The following is a 27,668-nucleotide window of genomic DNA, read 5'->3' as shown; positions in this document are numbered from 1 at the left end:
TGTAAATAGGCAGTGGATGCTGAGCACAAGACATTTGCAAAAACATTTGATAAGCCCTCTCTTGGATGGCTGATCCAAAAGATTAAAGTACATAGGATCCAAGGGTACACAAAAAAGCTGGAGAAACTCAGCGGGTGCAGCAGCATCTATGGAGCGAAGGAAATAGGCAACGTTTCGGGCCGAAACCCTTCTTCAGACTGATCGGGGGCGGGGGTGGGCAGGAACTAGAAAGGAAAAAGGAGGAGGAGCCCGAAGGCTGGGGGATGGGAGGAGACAGCAGGGGGACTGAGGAAGGGGAGGAGACAGCAAGGACTAACAAAATTGGGAGAATTCGATGTTCATGCCCCCAGGATGCAGACTCCAAGGGAATTGGTGGATTGGATTCAAAATGGCTGTAGAAGCACTAGATGCCTGGAACGTGCTGCCAGGGAGGTGGGGAAAATCCAAAAGTATGGGTAGCCACTTTTAAGAGGTATTTAGATGGGCACATGATCAAGCAGGGAAACGAAGGATATCGACCACGTGCAGACAGATGTGCACTTTAAATTGGCATCATGATCAGCACAGACATCATTGCCCAAAGGCCTGTTCCTGTGCTGTGCTGTTCTATTTTCCATGTTCTAACTTAAGAAGAACCCTCAACTCGGCAAATGTAGATATAATTTCATTTTTCGAATAACTGACTTTTGTTAAATTTGATCACAAAATAAACTTGGCTTTAAATCTCTAGTGAGCTGTAAATTAAACTCAGAACTATATACAAATGTATTTCCCACAAGAACCCTTAAACAGACAAATGTAAATATTTAACTTCGCGAGTAACTGATATTTACAGGCTGTCTTGTGGGCAACACTATTGTTAATCATCTGATGTATGCAGACGACCTGGTCCTGCTCTGTCCATATAGTGCTGGGCTGCAGCAGATGTTGAAGGTGTGCTCTCAGTATGGCCTTGATTATGACATAAAGTATAACGCTAAGAAAAGCCGCATAATGGTGGTTAGAAGCGCTGAGGACAGGGAATCATTTTTCCGACCTTTTATTTGTCAGACAGTCCTCTTGTAGTGTGTGAGGAAATTAAATACTTAGGTCATGTCATATCTGATGACTGGAAGGATGACAAAGACCTCTACCGACAGCGCTGTAAAATTTATCTTCAAGCCAACATGCTTATAAGGAAGTTTTATATGTGCTCTGACCATGTGAAGTGTTCCCTGTTCAGAACCTACATCACACCGTTATATACTGCTCAATTGTGGTCTAAGTATAAGAAAAAGAGTATGCAGAGGCTTAAGGTAGCATACAATGATGCAATGAGGTTGCTACTTCGTGTCCCTAGGTGGCATAGTGCCAGTCAATTGTTTGTGTCCACTAGAGTGCCAACCTGTGAGGCACTCTTAAGACAGCTGATGTTTAGTTTTATGTGTCGCCTGGACAAGTCAGAGAACCACATAATTGAAGGCTTAGTCAGCCCTCTGAAAAGCTGCTATAGATTCACTTCTAGGCTAAGATGGCATTGGTGCAATAGCTTATATATATTTTAGGCTAATATGCAATTTCTTAATGTATCTTTGTAATTCTTTGTACTGTTTGATGTGTATATGGACCTGTGTCTGAAATAAAGCTTTAATAATAATAATAATAATTTGTTCAATTTGATCACAAATTAAACTTGGCTTTAAATCTCTCGTGAAATGTAAATTAAACTCAACTATATACTTTATTTAGAATATATCTTGTGTTTGTTACAAATACATTATATGCAACTATATAAGAAGAATGCCCTCTCCCCAGAGACAAATCACAGTTGCTGCCGAACCTGCTGATCTGGATTTCCGGAATTCATTTTGATTTTCATCACAGGTGCTGAGTTTGCTGATTTTAATCAATGTCTTGGGAAGGGGTGGGGATGGGAATAGCTCTACTTATTTTGTATCAATTCCCCAAAATCCTGTGTTGTAGGTTATTTGACCCAGAGTCTACCTTTGAGTAAAAAAAACCGCTAATTAGACAAAATGCTTAAGCACACCAAGTGGGGCATTCTAATTATGAAAAAAAGACTTAGATCAATACAGCACAGGAACAGGCTTTTTGACCCCCAATGACCGTGCCAAATATGATGCCGTTAAACTAATATGGATAGGGTGGAAGAAAACTGGCAGACGTTAGAGATAAAACAATAACCTATAAGACTTCAATGATGAAGAATGAGGAGACGGGCTTACCTTTCTGGGAACACCATTGATGTGAAGTTTTACCATGTATTTCCCACAAGGATTATACTCTGGTTCTCCTTTTCTATTCTGAGGATAAATAATGCTGCAAATCAAATCATAAAGATAAAATGTACTGAATGTAGAATGTAACATTTGCAAATGTTCAACTCCCCAATCTTCCCTTTTTCCATTCACTTTTTCAACCATTTAAAATCCCAGCCCGAGGGGAACATAGTTAATTGTCACTAACACCTCTGCAAATACAACTCTGAAATTATCAGGGATTTAAGAGCAGACAGGAGTAAGTCTTGCCAATTTGTCTCTCTCCGAGACATCGGTTTATGATAGCCATTAAATCCCACAGATAAAGTCAGGCATCTAGAAAGTACAAGACAGCAGGTACAAGGGCACATTATAGTTCTGTCGAGTACCATTAACTATATTATTATGCCTCCAAACCATTAAAAATGGTTTATTAAAAAGAGCTTTGCCTTCTAACTTTCTCTGATGTGCACAAGGGCAATTCTTAAAAAGGACACCACGTCCCTGAGCTCAGGAATATGCATTCTTTAATATATTAACATAAAATTCATGATACAAAATATACTAAAATCTTAAGCCATTACAAAACTTAAGATGTTCGAAAGTAACTAACATACAAAATGATACCGATCTGCCAGAGCAGATGTTGGGACACATCGGAAAGTCATGATGCAGCTCTAAAAGATTTGGGTTAGGCCTCATTTGAAGTATTGCCTGCAGTTCTGGTCACCCCATTACAGGGAAGATGTAGAGGCTTAGGAGAGGGTGCATGGGAGGCTGACCAGAACCCTGCCTGGAGTAGAGGGTTTCAGCTACCGGGAGAGGTTGGATAAACTTGGACAGTTTTCTCTGGAATGTCGGAGGTCGAGGGGAGACTTGGTAGAAGTATATAAAATTATAAAAGACATAGATAGGATAGACAGTCAGGACCTTCCCCCCCCCCCCCCCCCCACAGGGTGGAAATGCCCAACATGAGAGCATAGCTATAAGGTGAGAGGGAGATTAATGGAGATGTGCAGAGTACGTTTGGTTTTTTTCACATGTAGAATGGTAGGGCCTGGAATGCAGTGCCTGGGGCAGTGGTGGAGGTAGATTTGATAGTGGCATTTAAGAGGCTTTTGGATAGGCATATGGAAGTGCTGGGAATAGAGGAATATGGATCATATACAGGCAGATAAGATCAGTTTAACATGGCATCATGTTTGACGCAAACATTGTAGGCTGAAGGGCCCACTCCTGTGTTGTCGTGTTGTATGATACAACATCGCTTGTGAGAGATCTATACAAGTTTAAAGTAAATTAACGAAACCTTGTGATTAATTTTTTATTGTAACGTCTTTCATATGCAGCACCAATAGCAAGCGAGGCCACGAACGAACAGTCCGATACCACAGTCTGGAAAAGAGACCATTTAAAATATCTCTTAGAATTGTCAATAACAAAAGATCTGCTACTGTGGTTGAGCATAATTGTAAAACACTTTAATCAAGACAGACATTGTTTAGACATAAAAAGTTGCAGTAACTCAAAGGGTCAGGCAGCATCTCTGGAGAAAGGAATAGGTGACGTTTCGGGTCGGGTCTGAAGATGGGTCCCGACTGGTCTGAAGATGTGTCTAGGGAAAAGTCACCTATTCCTTTTCACCAGAGATGCTACCTGACCCACTGAGTTACTCCAGCTTTTTGCATCCATCTTTAGTTTAAACCAGCATCTGCAGTTCCTTCCGACAGACAGATTTTAGATGTTTTCCCAAACATGTGCTGCAGGGGGCAGCAGTCAATGCTGTACAGGTGCATAACCTTTTATCCGGAGTTCCGGAAACCGAAAAGCTCCGAAAACCGGCCATTTTTTCCAGGATGTCGACTGCACACCAAAGCTCGCGGTTGGCGCCAAACTTGACCCGAAACGACCCATGGTCAACCCAGGTCTGTACTACTGTAGCGGCTGCCTCCTCCCCAGAGACCGGGAAGACACTTAAACATCTGTAAATCATTGCTTAAATGTTAGTCAGTTAGTTAGTTCGTTCTGTTAAGGCGGCCACAGCGCTCTGGAGTTTACCGCACGGCGACCCGGTAAGGCATGGCCCACTCCCCGCTGGTATCCCAGCCCTGCGACGCCGCCGATTCCCAACATCGCGGAGCTGGGGCTGCGGGCATCCGACCGCAGGCGACGCTGGATTTGGAGCGCCGCGCAGCCAGGGGTAGAGTTGCTGGGGTCGGAGCTCCAACCGATGCCACCCGCGGCCGGATGCCCGCAGCCCCCAGCTCCGCTATGTTGGGAGTCGGCGGCCACAGCGCTCCGGAGCTTACTGCACGGCGACCCGGTAAGGCATTGCCCGCTCCCCGCCTCTCCGACCAGGTAGGGGACTAAGAATTAAAGTTTCCCCCTTCATAACCCCCCCACCACATAAAATCCCTCCAAACTAACTGACTAACATTTAAGCAATGATTTACAATGATTCCCCGGTCTCCGGGGAGGAGGCAGCCACTCCAGACTTTTCAAGCCGCCCGCGCTACCTACCTAATCTACGCTAAAAATCTTCCATTCCGAAATTTGAAAAAATTCCGAAATCGGAGAAGTGTCTGGTCCCAAGGCTTTCGGATAAAAGATTGTGCACCTGTACTATCAAAATTTACGTCAAGTTGATGAGTGTTCGAGTGAGTATAAACGTGACGAAACAAGGATGGATGCAGGATATGCTTTTAGCAAAAGCATATCCTGTCATTGTTACTATGAATCAGTAACAATAAGCATGCAAAGGTGCTGGTGTGAATTAGAGAATTGGAAACAGACATTATAGTAGACACGTGACGTGGTAGCAATGTTATTGTTAAAGACTGTAGGGGATCCGACTCAAGACTATTAAATCAAAGCACGAATCTGAGGAGGAGACTATGTAAAGCCAGAATCAAGATGGTGAACTGGTGGAACAGGACATGACAGATCAGAAGCCAGTATCAGCGCAGACAGAGGCAGTGGTCAGACCAAAACGTCAGAGAACACCACCCAAAAGATACTAAGATTATGAGATGTATTGACATGTGAAAATGGCTCGTTATCAATGTAACAAATGCCATATCCTAAATAGTGTTGGAATGGTCAATTTACATTATGATGATGCGGATATCGTTTTTGTTTGATAAGGGAGGGATGTCAAGGTAACTATGGTCATATTTAAATGTATCACATGTTACTATGAAGCAGAAAGGTCAGAGTACATATGTTTCCAGGATGTAAAGGAATGGTGAACGAATAAACCAAAGCGTTTATGTTCAGTATCCTTGAAGTGTGTTAGAAACATAGAAACATAGAAAATAGGTGCAGGAGTAGGCCATTTCCGAAATCCGAGAAGTGTCTGGTTCCAAGGCTTTCGGATAAAAGGTTGTGCATCTGTATGTGTGGATTTTGGCAAATGCTCTTCCAGAATTGGCATTAAAACTATAAACCATTGGAATCATCCATGCATAACATCATCGCACATGAAAACCAGCTGAAAACTGATATTGCTAAACTCTCAGATTTGCTGTACTGAACTCCATGTGTCATTTAATATCGCCCTGCCATTAAATTAATATTTAATTTAACAATCTGCTCGTTGTTCCATATTATTTAAAATCATCGCTTAACAAAATTTATCAAACTGCTTTCAGGTGTTGGATTGACTTGGAAGGAGAGAATTTTCTGCCTTCATAGAACCGCTCTGTGAGAAATACGCCAAATGTTAATAGCTGATGTGCTTTGACTTTAACTTTTGCATTAACTACAAGCAGACAGATCTGATCTTAAAAGACTGACCTGTTTTATACTTAAACTAGACACAGTGTAGATCATTGTAGGGTTGTTGCTGAGGTCATCTGGCCGGACCCACCTTGAAAACAATGCTTCCTGTTTTGGTGACAATACTAATTTGCCAGCACGGTCCCTAGGTAAGGAAAAGAGGGTTTTTAAAAGCAGCACATCTTCTTGAGTGGACTGTATTAAAGGTTCATGACTAAAGGATCATACTGATATCAAGACAAGATTTTACCAATACTATTGAGAGACGGAAGCTTGAGATTAGTTTATCGTCACGTGGCGAGGTTTGTTGCATGCTAACCATTCAGCGGAAGACATCTTTCCACTGACTGTTTAGCACGCAACAGGAGCTTTTCACTGTACATAGAAACATAGAAATTAGGTGCAGGAGTAGGCCATTCGGCCCTTCGAGCCTGCACCGCCATTCAATATGATCATGGCTGATCATCCAACTCAGTATCCCGTACCTGCCTTCTCTCCATACCCTCTGATCCCCTTAGCCACAAGGGCCACATCTAACTCCCTCTTAAATATAGCCAATGAACTGGCCTCGACTACCCTCTGTGGCAGAGAGTTCCAGAGATTCACCACTCTCTGTGAAAAAAGTTCTTCTCATCTCGGTTTTAAAGGATTTCCCCCTTATCCTTAAGCTGTGACCCCTTGTCCTGGACTTCCCCAACATTGGGAGCAATCTTCCTGCATCTAGCCTGTCCAACCCCTTAAGAATTTTGTAAGTTTCTATAAGATCCCCTCTCAATCTCCTAAATTCTAGAGAGTATAAACCAAGTCTATCCAGTCTTTCTTCATAAGACAATCCTGACATTCCAGGAATCAGTCTGGTGAACCTTATTCTGCACTCCCTCTATGGCAATAATGTCCTTCCTCAGATTTGGAGACCAAAACTGTACGCAATACTCCAGGTGTGGTCTCACCAAGACCCTGTACAACTGCAGTAGAACTTCCCTGCTCCTATATTCAAATCCGTTTGCTATGAAAGCTAACATACCATTCGCTTTCTTCACTGCCTGCTGCACATGCATGCCTACTTTCAATGACTGGTGTACCATGACACCCAGGTCTCGCTGCATCTCCCCTTTTCCTAGTCGGCCACCATTTAGATAATAGTCTGCTTTCCTGTTTTTGCCACCAAAATGAATAACCTCACATTTATCCACATTATACTGCATCTGCCAAACATTTGCCCACTCACCCAGCCTATCGAAGTCACCTTGCAGTCTCCTAGCATCCTCCTCACAGCTAACACTGCCCCCCAGCTTAATGTCATCCGCAAACTTGGAGATATTGCCTTGAATTCCCTCATCCAGATCATTAATATATATTGTAAATAGCTGGGGTCCCAGCACTGAGCCTTGCGGTACCCCACTAGTCACTGCCTGCCATTGTGAAAAGGACCTGTTTACTCCTACTCTTTGCTTCCTGTTTGCCAGCCAGTTCTCTATCCACATCAATACTGAACCCCCAATGCCATGTGCTTTAAGTTTGTATACTAATCTCTTATGTGGGACCTTGTCGAAAGCCTTCTGGAAGTCCAGATACACCACATCCACTGGTTCTCCCCTATCCACGCTACTAGTTACATCCTCGAAAAATTCTATAAGATTCATCAGACATGATTTACCTTTCGTAAATCCATGCTGACTTGGTCCAATGATTTCACCACTTTCCAAATGTGCTGCTATCCCATCTTTAATAACTGACTCTAGCAGTTTCCCCACTGTTAGACTAACTGGTCTGTAATTCCCCCTTTTCTCTCTCCCTCCCTCTTAAAAAGTGGGGTTACGTTTGCTACCCGCCAATCCTCAGGAACTACTCCAGAATCTAAAGGTTTTGAAAGATTATTACTAATGCATCCACTATTTCTGGAGCTACTTCCTTAAGTACTCTGGGATGCAGCCTACCTGGCCCTGGGGATTTATCGGCCTTTAATCCATTCAATTTACCCAACACCAGTTCCCGACTAACCTGGATTTCACTCAATTCCTCCAACTCCTTTGACCCACGGTCCCTTGCTATTTCCGGCAGATTATTTATGTCTTCTACCTCGGTACATGTCACAGTAAACTAGGCTCAAGTGAGAATAAACTAAACTCTTCCCACCATCTTACAACAGCGTTATCGCTTATTATTGTATCGGGTTTAAAGAGTTCATTTGTCCTGACCATCTTGTGGAGATGTGCTCATGCACAAGTATCCCTGGAGACGGAGCATGTGGTGTTTAACAGCTCTGGGGGGGAATGGACTGTAACATTAAGAACAGGACTTGCTTTAAATAAAATGGGACATTTGAATCAAATTGCCCTTTCCACGAATTAGTCCCTGTATTAATAAAAATACATAATCCATCAAAATGAAATTAAACGCCAAATAGAAAAGTTGTATTTGTTTGGCATTCTTTTTTTTTCTTAAAACACCAGGGCTGTTGTTGCATGCATGTCTGTCAAATTGTAGGCTCATTAGAAATTGCAGAGGATTGTGGGTGCAGCCCAGACCATCACACATAAGAACCTCTCTTCCATTGATTCCATCTACAATTCACGATGCCTCAGCAAAGCCACCAGCATAATCAAGGACAAGTCCCACCTCGGACACTCTCTCTTCTTCCCTCCTCCAACAGGCAAGAGGTTTTCTTCTTATCGAGTCCACATCGCAAGATTATAAATTGTTCAGCCAGAGCTGAACACACTTGTCAGCATCTGCATACAATGGCATCTTGTGCCTCTTGTGCGTGGCGGTGGAAAGATTGGTGGAAACAGGGCTGCGACGTGAACGCTCTTTCCATGGCTCCAGGCAAGAGGAATAGAAGTGTGAAAACGTAAACCTTCAGATAGAGGGACATTTTCTTCCCTGCTGTTATCAGGCAGATGGACCATCATAATCAACAACTAGAAAGCGGTCCTCAGCAACCATCTATCTCAATGGAGGCCCGCAGACTATCTAAATCAGACCTTACTCACCGTACACTAAACACTATTCCCTTTTTCCTGCATCTGTACACCGTGAATGGCTTGATTGTAATCATGTATTGTCTTTTTGCTGACTGGATAGCATGCAACAAAAGCTTTTCACTGTACCTCGGTACCTGACAATAAACTAAACTAATCTCTCTTCAGGAATCTTAGCAACACAATCTAGTCTGACAGCATTGAAAGAGGAGAACAATTTTGTGCTGCACTGCACTGTCAGAGGCATCATTCTTTGAAAGGCAAGACATTAAATTACCGCTGGATGTGAAACTTGGCTGACATGTTTAAAAAAAAATTAAAAAAAAATTTCCTTGGCCAATATTTAAATGTCAACTGATATGGCCAAAACTGGTTTCTTTACTTTGGTTGCTGTGGTTATAAAACGTATTATGTGCAAATTATATCTACACTCCCTACATAACAGGAATACCTACAAAAGCTTTCGGCTTTGAAATGGTTTAGCATGCCACTCAGCAGTATCATTAGTTGTTAGTGAACTTCTACCGCTGCACCATCGAGAGCATCCTTACCAACTGCATCACAGTATGGTATGGCAACTGCTCTGTCTCCGACCGGAAGGCATTGCAGAGGGTGGTGAAAATTGCCCAACGCATCACCGGTTCCACGCTCCCCTCCATTGAGTCTGTCCAAAGCAAGCGCTGTCTGCGGAGGGCGCTCAGCATCGCCAAGGACTGCTCTCACCCCAACCATGGACTGTTTACCCTCCTACCATCCGGGAGGCGCTACAGGTCTCTCCGTTGCCGAACCAGCAGGTCGAGGAACAGCTTCTTTCCGGCGGCTGTCACTCTACTAAACAACGTACCTCGATGACTGCCAATCACCACCCCCCCCCCCCCCCCCGGACACTTATTATTTTTTTTTTATTCAAATCGTTTGCTATGTCGCTCTTCAAGGGAGATGCTAAATGCATTTCGTTGTGTCTGTACTGTACACTGACAATGACAATTAAAATTGAATCTGAATCTGAACAGCTATAATATAGTTGGGTTTACAGATACATGGCTCCAGGGCGACCAAAGCTGGGAGCTCAATATGCAGGGGTATTCAATATTCAGGAAGGATAGACAGAAAGGAAGAGGAGGTACGGTGGCATTGCTGGTTAAAGAGGAGATTAATGCAATAGTAAGGAGAGACATTACCTTGGATGCTGTAGAATCTCTATGGGTAGAAAACGCTTATTGGAGTTGTGCATTGATCACCAAACAGCAGTAGGGAGGTTGGGGATAGCATCAAACAGATGCGTGTAGCAGAGGTGCAGTAGTCACATTGCCCTCCATAATGTTTGGGACAAAGACCCATCATTTATTTATTTGCCTCTGTACTCCACGATTTAAGATTCGGTGTGGTGTATTTGGACTTTCAAAAAGCCTTTGACAAAGTCCCACACAAGAGATTAGTGTGCAAAATTAGAGCACATGGTTTTGGGGGTTTGGGTATTAACATGGATAGAGAACTGGTTGGCAGACATGAAGCAAAGAGTAGGAATTAACGGGTCCTTTTCAGAATTCGCAGGCAGTAACTAGTGGATGCCGCAAGGCTCAGTGGTGGGACCCACGTTATTTACAATATATATTAAACGAATTAGACGAGGGAATTAAATGTAACATCTCCAAGTTTGCGGATGACATAAAAGCTGGGTGGCAGTGTGAGTTGTGAGCGGGATGCTATGAGGCTGCAGGGTTACTTGGATAGGTTGGCTGAGTAGGCAGATGCATGGCAGATGCAGTACAATGTAGATAAATGTGGGGTTATACACTTTGGTGGCAAGAATAAGGCGGCAGATTATTACCTGAATGGTGTCAGATTAAGAAAAGGGAAGGTGCAACGACCTGTGTGTCCTTGCACATCAGCCACTGAAAGTAAGCATGCAGGTTCAGCAGGCTTTCATTGCGGGAGGATTTGCGTTTTGGAGCAAGGAGGTCCGACTGCAGTTGTACAGGGCCCTGGTGAGACCGCACCTGGAGTACTGTCTATAGTATTGGTCTAATTTGAGGAAGGACATTCTTGCCATTGAGGGATTGAAGCGTAGGTTCACCAGGTTAATTCCTGAGATAGCAGGACTGACATATATGATGAAAGAATGGGTCGACTGGGCTTGTATTCACTGGAATTTAGGAGAGGGTATCTTATAGAAACATGACATTCTTAAGGGATCGGACAGGCTGGATGCAGGAAAAATGTTCCTGATGTTGGGAGAGTCCAGAACCAGGGGTCACAGTTAAGAAAAAGGGGTTTAGAGCAGGGAAAAACTGTCACCCAGAGAGTTGTGAGTGTGGAATTCTCTGCCACAGATAGCAGTAGAGCCCAATTAACTGGACGTTTTCAAGACTTAGATTTTGTCCAAGGGCCAATGGAATCAAGGGACATGGGGGTAAAAGCAGCAATGGGGTACTGATTTTGAATAAGCCATGATCATATTGGATGGTGGTGCTGGCTCAACGGGCCAAATGGCCTACTCCTGCACCTATTTCCTATGTTTCTATAATTATTATCCACTAAACAGAAAATGCCTAAACAGTCATCAGATCAGTTTCTATGGAATGAGAAATAAAAGTCACATTTCAGTCTAAATATCAAAATCTATCGATTTTTCTCCACATATGCCACTTGAACCGCAGAGTTCCACTAGCACTTTATTTATTGGTCAAGATTCCAGCATCTGCAGTTTCTCATGTATCCATCTTTCCTGGCATGTTCAATAATCTTTGGGTTGCACAGTGGCACAGCAGTGGAGTTGCTGCCTTACAGCGCCAGAGACCCAGGTTCAATCCTGACTAGGGGTTCTGTCCATACAGAGTTTGCACGTTCTCCCTGTGACCATGTGGGTTTCCCCCAGGTGCTCCGGTTTCCTCCCACATTCCAAAGACGTGCAGGGTTGTAGTTTAATTAGCCTCTGTAGATTGTCTCTAGAGTGTCGAATAGAACTGGTATACGAGTGAAGACTGATCGACGTGGACTCGGTGGGCCAAAGGATTTATTTCCACGCTGCATCTCTAAACTGAACTTGAAATACTGCTGGAATATCTGATATCCAAGTTATTTATTAAGGCAAATTAAATTTCACATGCCTTGCCTGAATTTAAAAAAAAAAAAAAAATTAATTTGGGTAGCGCAGTGCCTCATTGATCTTGTGATCCGGGTTTCATTTGACCTTTCTCTGTGTGGAGTTTGCATGTTCTTTCATGACCACGTTGCTTTCCCCCAGAGACTGTGGTTTCCCCACAATTCACAAGGACAATTAATCAATTATTTGGTTACTCCAAATCACCCCCAGTATCCCAATAACCCTTCTCTCTCAGGTGCTATTTAAGTCAATTTCAACTCTTCTACCACTCACAAACTGGGGGTAATTTGGAGTAACCAATTAATTGATTAATTGTCTTTGTGAATATACCAGAGCCTCTGGGGGGAAACCAACATGGTCATGCGAGAACATGCAAACTCCACACAGGGAAAGGTCAAATTAAACCCAGATCAGTGAGGCACCGTCATTACCTACCGTGCCACAATGCTCCCGAAATTTACTTTATTTCTTCCCACACAAGTCGATCGATTCCAAAAATGTAATAGTTAATCTCCATTTTGAAAGTAAAGGAGCAATGGTTTCGGCTCCACCAAGCAGTAGTTACAGCACCATGTATGCAAATTATAACAAAAAAATGTAAGGCTTGATAATCTAATTTTTCCTATAACCTGTTAATTCGTAATTCTAGCCACAGTTAACATCAAAGCCCTCTTGCACACTGAAATCACTCTAATAGTCCAAAGACTGGTCTGTTAAACAATTTCAGGTGTCTAACACTGGTTTGGGACGACTTACGCCTACAACTTACGAGAATGGTATTGGAAATGCAACCCGTTCCTTGAGATCCACACTCATGAAAGGTACATATTCTATTCCATTAATCTTGGAAGTTTTGCTGAAAAAAACGCAGAAAAGGTCATGAAATAAAAAGATAATGTTTAAAAGTTTTACAATTTCACATTACCAAAAACTAAATAGAGAGCAACAATACCAGAAAAATCTTCGTACCATCCAAAATTAAACACTTTTGCATCAGTAACTGACCTCAAGCTGTTTGGTATGAAAAGCAGATGAATTCAATGCAGAATAGCGCATATCTAGGTTGTAAGTTTGAGTGTCTGTAGCCCATTCAAACCGGGATGTCTTTAACACTAATTCTATATTACTAAAACTCTGTTCTTGACCGGTTTTGGCGATCTGTGCTGTGTTTTCCCAGAGAACGCCGCCACCTACGGCCGTCATTTTTGGCCACCTCGCTCAGAGCCCCCCCTCCGCAGTATATGTGCCGAGGATTTTTCCCGTCGATGAAATATGACAGAGATATTAATGTTTTTACTAAATTCCCCATTCTCTCTGCTGCCCCCGCTGGAGGCAGGGGAAGGGACTATAAAACCAGGAAGTGGTGTGCCTCAATCAGTCTCTGCAAGCTGGAGCTCTGTCAATTAGTCTCTGTCACTGAGCTCTGAATGACACTGAACAAATGTCTACAGCATTGTGAGTACCCTTAAATTGGTTTGACAATGAAAATATAGTTAGTTTGAAGTAAAAGAGCACTGCCTGCAAATGGTTGTTTGGGTTGAATTAAAAAGGCACTCTCTCTCTCTCTCTCTCTCTCTCTATCCCCTTCTCTCTTTCTATCTCTCCCTCCCCCCCCTCTCTCTCCTCTCCCCCCCCTCCCCCCCCCTCTCTCCCCCCTCCCTCTCCTCACCCCCTCCTCTCCTCTTCCCCCTCCCCCCATCCCATCCCCTCCTCTTCTCTCCCTCCTCTCTCTCTCTCTCTCTCTCTCTTTTTCCTCCCATCCATCCCCTCCCCCACCATCCCTCCCCTAAACACCCCTCCCCTCCACACACCCCTACCCCCTTCCCTCCCCCACCCCCTGCTCCCCACCTCCCCCTCATCATCACCCCCCCCTCTCTCACCCTCTCTCTCCCCCTCTCCCCCTCTTCTCTCTTCCCTCCTCTCCTCCCCCTCCGTCACCCTTCCTCCCTCCCCTCCACACCCCCTACTCTCTTCCTCCCCCCCTCCCTGCTCCCCCACCTCACCCCCCTCTCAGCACCCCCTCTCTCTCACCCTCTCTCTCTCCTCCCCCACCTTTCGCCCTCACCCACCTTCCCTCTTCTCCTCCTCTCCACCCCCCTATCCCTCTTGCCCCTCTCTCTGTCTCTCTCTGTCCCTTCTCTCTCTGCCCTCACTCTCTATCCCCGCTCGCCCCCCCCCCCTCTAGATGTGACTGCAAGTTGGGGGCTATGCGTCAGTAGGTAGGGTGGTTATAGGGTAAAAGGAGCAAATTAATAATATTAATATAATATCAAGGGGTAATTAGCTTGAGTGCGGGGGGGGGGGGGGGGGGGGGGGGGGGGGGGGGGGCGGGGGATAGTTAAGTGTGTGGCCAGATCAAAGGAATAGTGAGCTGCCACTCCACTTTGTGAAGAAGACAATTAAGTGTGGCATGGCTCGAGTGGCGAGTGCTGAAACATTTGGCCATGCCTCTTGAATGCCCCGATAAGATTTTAAACAGACAGGATAAAAGGAACCAGGGCCATTCATCTTCTTAGAGATAATATATATAAGCATCTGGATAAACAGGGTCTGATTAGGAACAGTCAACATGGATTTGTGCCTGGAAGGTCATGCTTGACTAATATTCTTGAATTTTTGGAAGAGGTTACTCGGGAAATTGATGAGGGTAAAGCAGTGGATGTTGTGTATATGGACTTCAGTAAGGCCTTTGACAAGGTTCCTCATGGAAGGTTGGTTAAGAAGGTTCAATGGTTGGGTATTAATGGTGGAATAGCAAGATGGATTCAACAGTGGCTGAATGGGAGATGCCAGAGAGTAATGGTGGATGGTTGTTTGTCAGGTTGGAGGCCAGTGACGAGTGGGGTGCCTCAGGGATCTGTGTTGGGTCCACTGTTGTTTGTCATGTACATCAATGATCTGGATGATGGTGTGGTAAATTGGATTAGTAAGTATGCAGATGATACTAAGATAGGTGGGGTTGCGGGTAATGAAGTAGAGTTTCAAAGTCTACAGAGAGATTTATGCCAGTTGGAAGAGTGGGCTGAAAGATGGCAGATGGAGTTTAATGCTGATAAGTGTGAGGTGCTACATCTTGGCAGGACAAATCAAAATAGGACGTACATGGTAAATGGTAGGGAATTGAAGAATGTAGGTGAACAGAGGGATCTGGGAATAACTGTGCACAGTTCCCTGAAAGTGGAATCTCATGTAGATAGGGTGGTAAAGAAAGCTTTTGGTGTGCTGGCCTTTATAAATCAGAGCATTGAGTATAGAAGTTGGGATATAATGTTAAATTTGTACAAGGCACTGGTGTGGCCAATTCTGGAGTATGGTGTACAATTTTGGTCGCCTAATTATAGGAAGGATGTCAACAAAATACAGAGAATACAGAGGAGATTTACTAGAATGTTGCCTGGGTTTCAGCAACTAAGTTACAGAGAAAGGTTGAACAAGTTAGGGCTTTATTCTTTGGAGCGCAGAAGGTTAAGGGGGGGACTTGATAGAGGTTTTTAAAATGATGAGAGGGATAGACAGAGTTGACGTGGAAAAGCTTTTCCCACTGAGAGTAGGGAAGATTCAAACAAGGGACATAACTTGAGAATTAAGGGACTGAAGTTTAGGGGTAACATGAGGGGGAACTTCTTTACTCAGAGAGTGGTGGCTGTGTGGAATGAGCTTCCAGTGAAGGTGGTGGAGGCAGGTTCGTTTTTATCATTTAAAAATAAATTGGATAGTTATATGGACGGGAAGGGAATGGAAGGTTATGGTCTGAGCGCAGGTATATGGGACTAGGGGAGATTATGTGTTTGACACGGACTAGAAGGGTCGAGATGGCCTGTTTCCGTGCTATTGTTATATGGTTATTATATGGTTATCTTCGACATGAAAAATTAGCTCTGATTCCCTGCTGACAGATGTGGCCTGACTGCCAAGTAATCCCAGTATTCCCTATGTGTTTATTTTAAAAGTATTATGTATAGTTGAAAATATTTAAATTAAAAAGTAAAAAGACTAAAAGCTTTAAGAAAATGAGGAAAGACGAACTAACATAACCTTTTCTTCCCACTCGCCACGTCATGAAACCCCATTCAAACAAGTAGAGAGTCTGATCCAAAGCCTGCTCTAAATGATACAAGGTCACAGGAGCAAATTGCACAGAATAATGAAATGTAGAAACAGTTGCAGGGTTTTCTTTGGAACCGCCAGCTAACACCAGCATGATTGGGCCCAATGATTTTATTTCCTGCCGCAAGGATGTTGATGTGATGAGAATTTCTGGCATTTTCAATTTTTATTTGAACTTAAAAGTAGCTTACACAACATAAATAAGGATTTGCATGCAGATGTTGGTTTACAGAAGGACACAAAGTGCTGGAGTAACTCAGTGGGTCAGGCAGTGCCTCTGAGCACATGGATAGGTATCGTTTTGGGTCAGGCCCTCAGTCTCAAATATAGTATTTGTCATATTTCCAACAAGACATCAGAGCCTAAACATTAACATTTATCTTGGCTGAAAATGCATTTTAGGATGTTCTTATGTGCCAAAAGGTGAAAGGTCTTTTGTTCTATTTCATCTTTGGGAAGCATTTCACAATATTGTCTGGAGCTTGAGTCATGCGGTCAATTTTAAGGCATTCTTACCGTAAAACCTCAATTTCTTCTCCCGAATAAAATTGGCCCTGGCTTGACAAATCATTGCCTTGAACTCTGGACAAATGCGGTTTATCATTCAGAGAAAAATCCGATCCCAGAGGATGGAAGGTTCGAACTGGCTGATTTGGTCTCCCAGTAACATGCTTCTTCTCTTGAGATATTTTGGACATTGAATCCTTCAGTGCTTCAGCTCTAAAGAACAGAAAAAAGAGTCAGTTATTCATATTCATGGCATCCATCCCCTTGAAGGACACGGACAATAGGTACATGTTAGCACCATCTCTCGTTTTCTTTCATCATCTAATCTTAGACGTATATTGTTTAAGAAAGAACTGCAGACGCTGGAAAAATCAAACCTGGACAAAAATGCTGCTGAAACTCAAGAGTGTGAGGCAGCATCTATGGAGCGAAGGAATAGGTGACGTTTCGAGTCGAGAGAAGGGTCTCGATCCGAAATGTCACCTATTCCTTCGCTCCACAGATGCTGCTTCACCCGCTGAGTTTCCCCAGCATTTTTGTCTACCTTAGACAAATATTGTGTTATTTCTTTGGCATCAAATCAAAATCTGGAACTCAGGTTCCAACAGCAGTTTATCAGCAATTCAGCATTTCAAAATATGGGACCAATTGCTGTCTAAAGAGCAATTAGGGACTGGTAGTAAGTTCTTGACTTGCCAGTGACAGATTTTGCCTGCAAAGCAACCCAGGTTGAGTGAAAAGTCCCCATGTCCAAACTATGTACCATATTTCTTGGCAATATAGACGCTTTTTTTTTACACTAAAATAAGGCCCGGAAATTTACCTGCGTCTTGGAGGCCAGAGGTTAGATTGTTAGCCAAGAAAGATAGACTTGGCTATCCCTCAGTACAGCGGCTATAAAAGAGCAGCACTGCTGGGGGGGAGGGGGGGAGCAGAGAGTTCCTTCCACAGCGTGTGGGGATTCTGGCCCGGGTCAGCATGGCTGGGCCACCAGGGGTAAAGTTATGGTGAGGGCAGGAGCGTTGAGAAGGACGGGTCGGGGATCATGCCAGCAAGTCACTCAGTACCTCGGGTGGCTGCGAGCGGCCTCCAGGACCGGACAACGGAACTGCAGCTGGACCCGTGCCTCGCAGGCAACCTGGGCACCACAGCCAGTCCCGAGGTTGCAGGCGGCTTGGAAACTGCAGCTAGACGGCAGGGTGGTAATGCCAAAGACTGGAAGGCGGCGCTTTAAGGTAAACGGAGGAAAGTTTAAAAGAAATGTGCTCGCAAGTTGTTTTCTTTTAATTTATAGACGGTGGTAGGTACCTGGAACGTGATGTCATTGGTGATGTCATTGGTGGAAAACATGCCGTCAGATGTGGGGAAACTATATCGTGGTCGCATAGCTACACAGCCAAACACCAGCATACCAGATTTACCACAGTTGTGTTCGCCAACGACCAGGAGAACCTAAAACTGGCCAAGATGATTTGCACGTTTTAGAGCTGCGCCATTGACGAGAAGAATGAGATGTATGAGCGATATCTCTTCAACAAAAGACAGCAAGAAGCAGGTGAAAACTTTGAATTGTTCCTCGCGAGCCCGAGAACATGAGCAAAGTCCTGTAATTTCTGCCAGTAAATGACGGACAGCTTGCTCCGTGACAAGATTGTGTTGGGCATTGGGTTGCAGACGAGGAGACGTTTGCGGCAGGAAAGGAAGCTCACTCTCAACGGATGTATCGACATCTGCAAGAGTGCCAAGACTGCTGAGTCACATCTCCGAGCTGGGTCAGCCAGCTTGTGGTCGCGGAGAAAAAGAATGGCGATCTCCGAGTGTCCATCAATCCACGACCGCTAAACAAAGCGCTGAAGCGAGAACACTAACCGCTCCCAGTTATTGAGAACATCTTGCCAGGTCTTGACCAAGCGAAGATCTTCAGTAAGCTAGACATGAGCTCAGCTTTCTGGCGGGTGAAACTCGATGACGAACCGTGCAATCTGACAACGTTCAACACACCTTTCGGGCGTTACTGGTGGTGCCGATTGCCATTCAGTTTAAGTGTATCGTCTGAAATCTTCCAGCGAAGATTACACCAAGTGCTCGAAGGGCTACCTGGAGTGATCTGCGTTGCAGACGATAGAAGAGGCGGTCATCGACCACGACTCGAAGCTCGAGCAGTTGCTTCAGCGATATGTATAGCAACTCATAAACTTAATAAGGACAAGTCTGTCTTCAGAGCAACTGAGATACCCATGTTAGGACATATGATCACTGACACTAGACTGCAACCCGACCCCAAAAAGGTTACAGATGTCATCAATATGACAGCACCCTCAGATGTACAGGGTGTGCAGAGGCTAGTTGTATGTCAACTACCTGAGCCGTTTTCCACCCAGCCTGTCTGACCCTTGAGCCCATCAGACTGCTGACGAGACCAGTCATAGCATGGGAGTGGTCTGCTGAGCAGGACAAAGCCATGTCTAACATCAGACAGATGGTATCTGAAGCACCGATCTTAGCGTACTACAATCCCAAGGAGGAGCTGACGATTCAGTGTGACACGAGCAACAAGGGACTGGGGGCAGCCTTGCTCCAAAAGGGACGTCCCATCACGTATGCGAGCAGAGCAATAACTGACACGATATGCCTCGATTGAGAAGGAGATGCTCGCCGTGGTATTTGCAATGGAGTGTTCCCATCAGTATACATTTGGTCGTTCCACCAGCGTGATCAGCGATCACAAGCCACTGGAAATGATAGCAAAGAAGGCGCTTGTGAAAGCGTCAAAGCATCTTCAAGGAATGCTACTCCGCCTACAGAGCTATGATTTCGACATCAGCTACTTTCAGGGGAAGCTCATGTACCTTGTGGATACACTGTCATGTGCAGTTAGCGGTACTTCGAGCAGAAAGCAAGCATTCGAGGAGGTAAACATGGTATCACACTTGCCAATTAAAGATGAGCGTCTCGAGAAAATTTGCAATGAATCAGCGAAAGACAGTACAGATGCTGAAACGTGTCATCATCAGAGGTTGGCCTTGTGAACGAGAAAGGCTACCAGAGCAGCGCACGCCTTATTACAGCTATAGGGATGAGCTCGCATTCTAAGATGGTTTGATCTTCAAGGGCGAGCACATGATCATACCGATAAGCTTAAGAGACATGAAAGAAAAGACACACTCTTCACATCTAGGCGTCGAATGCTGCCTGTGACGAGCACGTGAATGCCTATTCTGGCCTGGCATGAGTAGCGACATCAAGCAGTATATTGCTACACCTATGAGGTGAGCCAGCTGAAAGAGACACTCATGAGTGATGAGATACCGACAAGGCCATGGGAGAAAGTCGCCACATATCGCTTTACATGGTACGGGAAAGATTATCTCGTCACCATAGACTACCATAACACCTTTGTCGAAGTAGACCGGCTGAGAGGCACGAGCAGTCCAACCATGATTCGCAAGTTGAAAGCTCATATTGCGAGTTATGGCAGCCTGACACAAGTTGTGAGCGATAACAGGCCGCAGTACATATCGGTCGCATTTCGCCAGTTCGCGAGGGAATGGGATTTTGAGCTGTCCCGGTAACAGCAAAGCGAACAGGAAGGCAGAATCAGCCGTCAAAACAGCAAAGCGAATCATGACGAAAAGCAGCTAATCACGATCTGACCCCGACCTAGCGATGTTGGATCATCGTAATACGCCTTCGCAAGGGCTGAGTACGTCCCACTCAGCGCCTCATGAATCAACGAACGCTTCTGCCGACAACAGCGAGACTACTTGAACCCAGACTTGTGTACGTGCATCAACGCATAAAGCAGCGCGTTCAGCAGCAAGCTGACAAATGCAATAAGTCAGCTAAACACCTTTCCACACTTCATGAGGCGACACAGTGCGATTGCAACCCCTCATACAAGGAAAGAAGAGTTGGGAGAAAGCCATCGTTTCTCGCCAGCGTTCATATGTGGTTCAGGGCCCATCTGGCATATACCGTCGCAATCGCTTACATCTCCGCAAGACCTGCGAAAATCCACCAGACGAGCTGGATGCACGTCAACATGTGAAGCACGGCCAGACCATCAAAGACCAGGGCGAATCGACTACACTGACCACACCTAACGCGACACAGGCGTTGAAACAGCAGCCAGCGCCTACTGTAAAGAAAACAGCTACTGAGCGAACTGACAAAAACAAGGACATTAACATAAACGAAAGTGAGAACTCGCTCAGGTCAAGCTGTGAGACCGCCTAAGTATTTTGGAGAATATGCGACCCATTGATTTAGTTCTTATCAATTGTTATGAGGTTGCAAGTACGATAAAACAAATTTATGTAAATAAGATGAGAAGGAAAGGAAATTGTACATTAGAAAAAGTGTTCTTTTCTCATTTGGACAGACGTATACATTGTACAGCTGTACGTTTTTCTCTTTTAAAAAAAGAGGGGATGTTATTCAATTCAATTCAATTTATTTGTCATTGATACATTGAACATGATACGTGTAATGTGCCTTTGACGACTTAATAAAGTCCACACATGCATGAGGGTTCCAGGCATGCGGAGGAGTTTTATTTACTGGAAAAGCATGTCCTTGAACAATAAAGTTGGCTACTTTCCTGAAGCAGCATGAAGTGTAGTTGGCGGGGAGTCTGGTTTGTATATTGGACTGGGCTAAATCCATAACTCTGCAATTTCTTGCAATCTTGGAAATGTTTCCAAACCAAACTATTATGCAACCTGTCAGTAAGTTTATAAAAGTTTGTAAAATGGGAGATATGCCAAATTTCAGTGTTCTCCCGAGGAACTAGACGGGGGAGTTTGCGTTCTTGGCTATCGCTTCAATCTACACGTCCTTTTCTTTCTCCGTCTGATTTATCTCGGTCCAACCGCACAGTCCCTTCTTTCCAATCCATCCCAGTCCCATTACCCAGGTTTATTCCCCTCCCGAATCTGCTTCCACCTGCCTACACTCCAAACTTTCCGAGTTGACTGTGCCTGAACCCCTCTGTCAGTGGATCACCAGCTTCCTGACAGACAGGAAGCAGCATGTGTGGCTGGGAAAGCACATCTCGGAAAGCAAACCCTCAGCATAGGAGCACCGCAAGACTGCGTACTCTTCCCCCCTCCTCTACTCTCTCTACACCAACGACTGCACCTCCACAGACTCCTCTGTCAAGCTTCTCAAGTTTGTGGACGACACAACCCTAATTGGACTGATCCAGGATGGGGAGGAATCTGCCTACAGACAGGAAGTGATACAGCTGACATCCTGGTGCCATCGCAACAACCTGGCGCTCAATGCTCTTAAGACAGTGGAATAGATTGTAGACTTTAGGAGAGCTCACTCTATTCACAATCAACAATACCACAGTCACATCTGTAGAGTCTTTTAAGTTCCTGGGAACCATCATCTCCAGGGAGCTTAAATAGGGGTCCACCATCGACTCCACAGTCAAAAAGGCACAACAGAGGATGTACTTCCTGCGGAAGCTGGGGAAGCACAATCTGCCACAGGCAATGATGGTCCAATTCTACATGGCCATCTGTCCTCACTTTCTCCATCATGGTCTGGTTTGGCTCAGTCACCAAGCGCCACATCTGGAGGATGCAGTGAATTGTCTGATCAGCTGAGAAGGTTATTGACCTTCCCTCCACTGACGAACTTTACAGTGATTTACATCACTGCAAGGGCCAGGAAGCGAGCTGGCAAGATCATCTCTGACCCCTCTCACCTTGGCCACAGACTCTTTCAATCACTTCCCTCTGGAAAGCCACTCCGGACTGTCAAAGCTGTCACAGCCAGACATGAAAACAGCTTTCCCACAAGTACTAGTAGCTCTACTCAAAACAAAAAATCTGTAGCCTCCTTTTGCTCTGGTATTTTATTTAATTCACATGTTTAATAATTAATGTTTTATGTGTCATTCCTAACTGCCACTGTATATATCATGTTGTCACATGCGGGCGGAGCACCAAGGCAAATTCTTCGTATGTGAATACTTGGCCAATAAACTTATTTATTCATTCCATCACACACACATAATCCACTTGGAGCCACATCCCAAGCATCCACCAAGTAACTGTTTCTAGTTATCACCTGCCTGTTTTATCAGATTCCATCATCTGCAACCCTTTCTTGTGTACACTGATAATGTTTCAGCTTCAGTTGCTATCTCCACCTTCCCCCTCCAATTCCATCTGCAATCCAACCCACCCTCACATGGATCCACCAATCATTGCCCCATTCCACCCCCTCACCCCTTTATATTTTCCATCTCACTTTTACATTCTGGTTTCTTTATTGTCACGTGAACCAGATACATTAAAATATTTTTTTCCTTACAGATCCGCAAGACTAACCCCGTACATAAGCATAATCGCCCCAGTTAGTAGAATATGTACAGAGCAGCCCAACGAGTCCATATGCAAGAGGTGACAGTTTACAGTTCCAGCTGCAGTTGGCCACAATGGCCCGTTGTAGCCGTCTCCTACTCCATTTTGGTCATCGCGTGAACCGTCGTCCCTCTTCACGCCTGACCCTCTTCAACCTTCGTTTCCCGGGGATGAGGGGCGCCTCCCGCAGCCGACTTAGAGCGTGCGGAAGGCATGACCCCCCCCGGTTCGTGTCACAGGGCCCTTTGTCCAGCGTTTGCCACCATCACCTTCCACCCCTTTCTGATTCTGGGTGAGCAGGGGCCGGGCTCGAGCGAGCTGGGCCTGCGTTTGGTTCATCGGGCCGAGCCCCAGGCTGCTGCATGGCCTCCAGTGGCCCTGTCCATCATCGAGGCCCAGCCCTGCTTCCCGCTACGGGTCCACTGACCGGCCCTCGGCCCGTCTATCTGCTCTCCAGTTCAAGCAGTGGCTGAACTTGGCGGCAATTTCTCCTTGCAAGTTCTCATTGCCGCGGCAGCAAGCCGTGGCTCGCCAGGAGGCTCACCAGGCTGCTCGCCGGCATCTCTCCTCGCTGTGCCGGCATCCGATCACAGTCCTGATCAGTGTCAGATCCTCGCCAGGATCCAGATGTCACTAAGGAAGACATAAATAATCTGCCGGAAGTAGCAGGGGACCGGGGGTCAAATGAGTTGGAGGAACTGAGTGAAATCCAGGTTAGCCGGGAAGTGGTGTTAGGTAAATTGAATAGATTAAAGGCCGATAAATCCACAGGGCCAGATAGGCTGCATCCCAGAGTACTTAAGGAAGTAGCCCCAGAAATAGTGGATGCATTAGTGATAATTTTTCAAAACTCTTTAGATTCTGTAGTAGTTCCTGAGGATTGGAGGGTAGCTAATGTAACACCACTTTTTAAAAAGGGAGGGAGAGAGAAAACAGGGAATTACAGACCAGTTAGTCTAACGTCGGTAGTGGGGAAACTGCTAGAATCAGTTATTAAAGATGAGATAGCAGCACATTTGGAAAGTGGTGAAATCATTGGACAAAGTCAGCATGGATTTATGAAAGGTAAATCATGTCTGACGAATCTTGTAGAATTTTTCGAGGATGTAACTAGTAGAGTGGATAAGGGATAACCAGTGGATGTGTTATATCTGGATTTTCAGAAGGCTTTCGACAAGGTCCCACATAAGAGATTAGTATACAAACTTAAAAGCACACGGTATTGGGGGTTCAGTATTGATGTGGATAGAGAACTGGCTGGCAGACAGGAAGCAAAGAGTAGGAGTGAACGGGTCCTTTTCACAATGGCAGGCAGTGACTAGTGGGGTACCGCAAGGCTCAGTTCTGGGACCCCAGCTATTTACGATATATATTAATGATTTGGACGAGGGAATTGAATGCAACATCTCCAAGTTTGCGGATGACACGAAGCTGGGGGGCAGTGTTAGCTGTGAGGAGGATGCTAGGAGGCTGCAAGGTGACTTGGATAGGCCGGGTGAGTGGGCAAATGCATGGCAGATGCAGTATAATGTGGATAAATGTGAGGTTATCCACTTTGGTGGCAAAAACAGGAAAGTAGATTATTATCTGAATGGTGGCCGATTAGGAAAGGGGGAGATGCAACGAGACCTGGGTGTCATGGTACACCAGTCATTAAAAGTAGGCATGCAGGTGAAGCAGGCAGTGAAGAAGGCGAATGGTATTTTAGCATTCATAGAAAAAGGGTTTGAGTATAGGAGCAGGGAGGTTCTATTGCAGTTGTTCAGGGTCTTGGTGAGACCACACTTGAGGAGTATTGTGTACAGTTTTGGTCTCCTAATCTGAGGAAAGACATTCTTGCCATAGAGGGAGTACAGAGAAGGTTCACCAGACTGATTCCTGGGATGTCAGGACTTTCATATGAAGAAAGACTGGATAGACTCGGTTTGTACTCGCTAGAATTTAGAAGATTGAGGGGGGATCTTATAGAAAGTTACAAAATTCTTAAGGGGTTGGACAGGCTAGATGCAGGAAGATTGTTCCCGATGTTGGGGAAGTCCAGAACAAGGGGTCACAGTTTAAGGATAAGGGGGAAATATTTTAGGACCGAGATGAGGAAAACATTTTTCACACAGAGAGTGGTGAATCTGTGGAATTCTCTGCCACAGAAGGCAGTTGAGGCCAGTTTATTGACTATATTTAAGAGGGAGTTAGATGTGGCCCTTGTGGCTAATGGGATCAGGGGGTATGGAGAGAAGGCAGGTACAGGATACCGAGTTGGATGATCAGCCATGATCATATTGAATGGCGGTGCAGGCTCGAAGGTCCGAATGGCCTACTCCTGCACCTAATTTCTATGTTTCTAAACACACTTCACGGATACTGAACATAAACGCTTTGGTTTATTCGTTCACCATTCCTTTACATCCTGGAAACATATGTACTCTGACCTTTCTGATTCGTAGTAACATGTGATACATTTAAATATGACCATAGTTACCTTGACATCCCTCCCTTATCAAACAAAAACGATATCCGCATCATCATAATGTAAATTGACCATTCCAACACTATTTAGGATATGGCATTTGTTACATTGATAACGAGCCATTTTCACATGTCAATACATCTCATAATCTTCGTATCTTTTGTGTGGTGTTCTCTGATGTTTTGGTCTGACCACTGCCCCTGTCTGTGCTGATACTGGCTTCTGATCTGTCATGTCCTGTTCCACCAGTTCACCATCTTGATTCTGGTTTTACATAGTCTCCTCCTCAGATTCGTGCTTTGATTTAATAGTCTTGAGTCGGATCCCCTACAGTCTTTAACAACAACATTGCTACCACGTCACGTGTCTACTATAATGTCTACTTCCAATTCTCTAATTCACACCAGCACCTTTGCATGCTTATTGTTACTGATTCATAGTAACAATGACAGGATATGCTTTTGCTAAAAGCATATCCTGCATCCATCCTTGTTTCGTCACGTTTATATTCACTCGAACACTCATCAACTTGACGTAAATGTTGATAGTACAGGTGCACAACCTTTGATCCGAAAGCCTTGGGACCAGACACTTCTCGGATTTCGGAATTTTTCGTATTTCGGAATGGAAGATTTTTAGCGTAGATTAGGTAGGTAGCGCGGGCGGCTTGAAAAGTCTGGAGTGGCTGCCTCCTCCCCGGAGACCGGGGAATCATTGTAAATCATTGCTTAAATTTAGTCAGTTAGTTTGGAGGGATTTTATGTGGTGGGGGGGTTGAAGGGGGAAACTTTAATTCTTAGTCCCCTACCTGGTCGGAGAGGCGGGGAGCGGGCAATGCCTTACCGGGTTGCCGTGCAGTAAGCTCCGGAGCGCTGTGGCTGCCGACTCCCAACATTGCGGAGCTGGGGGCTGCGGGCGTCCGGCCGCGGGCGGCACTGGTTGGAGCTCCGACCCCGGCAACTCTACCCCTGGCTGCGCGGCACTCCAAATCCAGCGCCGCCCGCCCGCAGCCCCAGCTCCGCGATGTTGGGAGTCGGCGGCGTCGCAGCGCTGGGATACCAGCGAGGAGCGGGCAATGCCTTACCGGGTCGCCGTGCGGTAAACTCCGGAGCGTTGTGGCCGCCGACACACATCGCGGAGCTGGGGGTAGAGTTGCCGGGGACGGAGCATTGTAGCACGTTGGCACCATAAAATGCTTTTTCACAGCAGCAATGGCCATTGCACAATCTGCTTTTACTCCCGCCTCTGAAAGTTTGAAAGTCTTCCGAACAGAAGCTCCAGCACTGTACTGTAACAATGCTCTTCGTCATGTGAGCTGCATTATCCTTCAACAAGCAGACCTAGCTATCTGCGTAGGAGTCAAATTCCTCTAGCCATGCCTCAAACCTTGCACTCGCCACACTCGCCTCCCCATTCAGTTACAATGCATTTAAACATCTAATTCCACCTGCTTTATTGAAACATAGAAACATAGAAATTAGGTGCAGGAGTAGGCCATTCGGCCCTTCGAGCCTGCACCGCCATTCAATATGATCATGGCTGATCATCCAACTCAGTATCCCGTACCTGCCTTCTCTCCATACCCTCTGATCCCCTTAGCCACAAGGGCCACATCTAACTCCCTCTTAAATATAGCCAATGAACTGGCCTCAACTACCCTCTGTGGCAGAGAGTTCCAGAGATTCACCACTCTCTGTGTGAAAAAAGTTCTTCTCATCTCGGTTTTAAAGGATTTCCCCTTTATCCTTAAGCTGTGACCCCCCTTGTCCTGGACTTCCCTAACATCGGGAACAATCTTCCTGCATCTAGCCTGTCCAACCCCTTAAGAATTTTGTAAGTTTCTACAAGATCCCCTCTCAATCTTCTAAATTCTAGAGAGTATAAACCAAGTCTATCCAGTCTTTCTTCATAAGACAGTCTTGAACACCATATGTGCTTCAAAAGTTTAACTAAACAATCACCAGTTAATCATTGTCGCCAATGTCAGATGCCTGGGCCCGACTGTAATAAACACACTTCAAGGACACTGAACATAAACACTTTGGTTTATTCATCCATCATTCTTTTACACCCTGGCAACGTGTCCTC

At 45.2% G+C, this 27,668-nt stretch overlaps 1 protein-coding gene across 1 annotated transcript in view; it reads right to left on the bottom strand.

Annotated features, from left to right (window-relative positions):
- capn7 (calpain 7) overlaps positions 1-27,668 on the bottom strand; it is a 70,839-nt gene that overhangs the window by 31,734 nt on the left and 11,437 nt on the right. Inside the window, exons 5-9 of the mRNA XM_055651040.1 lie at positions 16,746-16,949; positions 12,892-12,978; positions 6,054-6,180; positions 3,568-3,653; positions 2,226-2,319 (exon numbers count right to left, since the gene is read on the bottom strand). Coding sequence (XP_055507015.1) covers positions 2,226-2,319; positions 3,568-3,653; positions 6,054-6,180; positions 12,892-12,978; positions 16,746-16,949 — 598 coding nt within the window. The remainder of the gene's footprint in view (positions 1-2,225; positions 2,320-3,567; positions 3,654-6,053; positions 6,181-12,891; positions 12,979-16,745; positions 16,950-27,668) is intronic.

Source organism: Leucoraja erinacea, chromosome 2 (assembly GCF_028641065.1).
Source record: "Leucoraja erinacea ecotype New England chromosome 2, Leri_hhj_1, whole genome shotgun sequence".
Taxonomy (NCBI): Eukaryota; Metazoa; Chordata; class Chondrichthyes; order Rajiformes; family Rajidae; genus Leucoraja; species Leucoraja erinaceus.
Note: the sequence above shows the minus strand (reverse complement) of the source record. Positions and strands in the feature narration are given on the sequence as shown.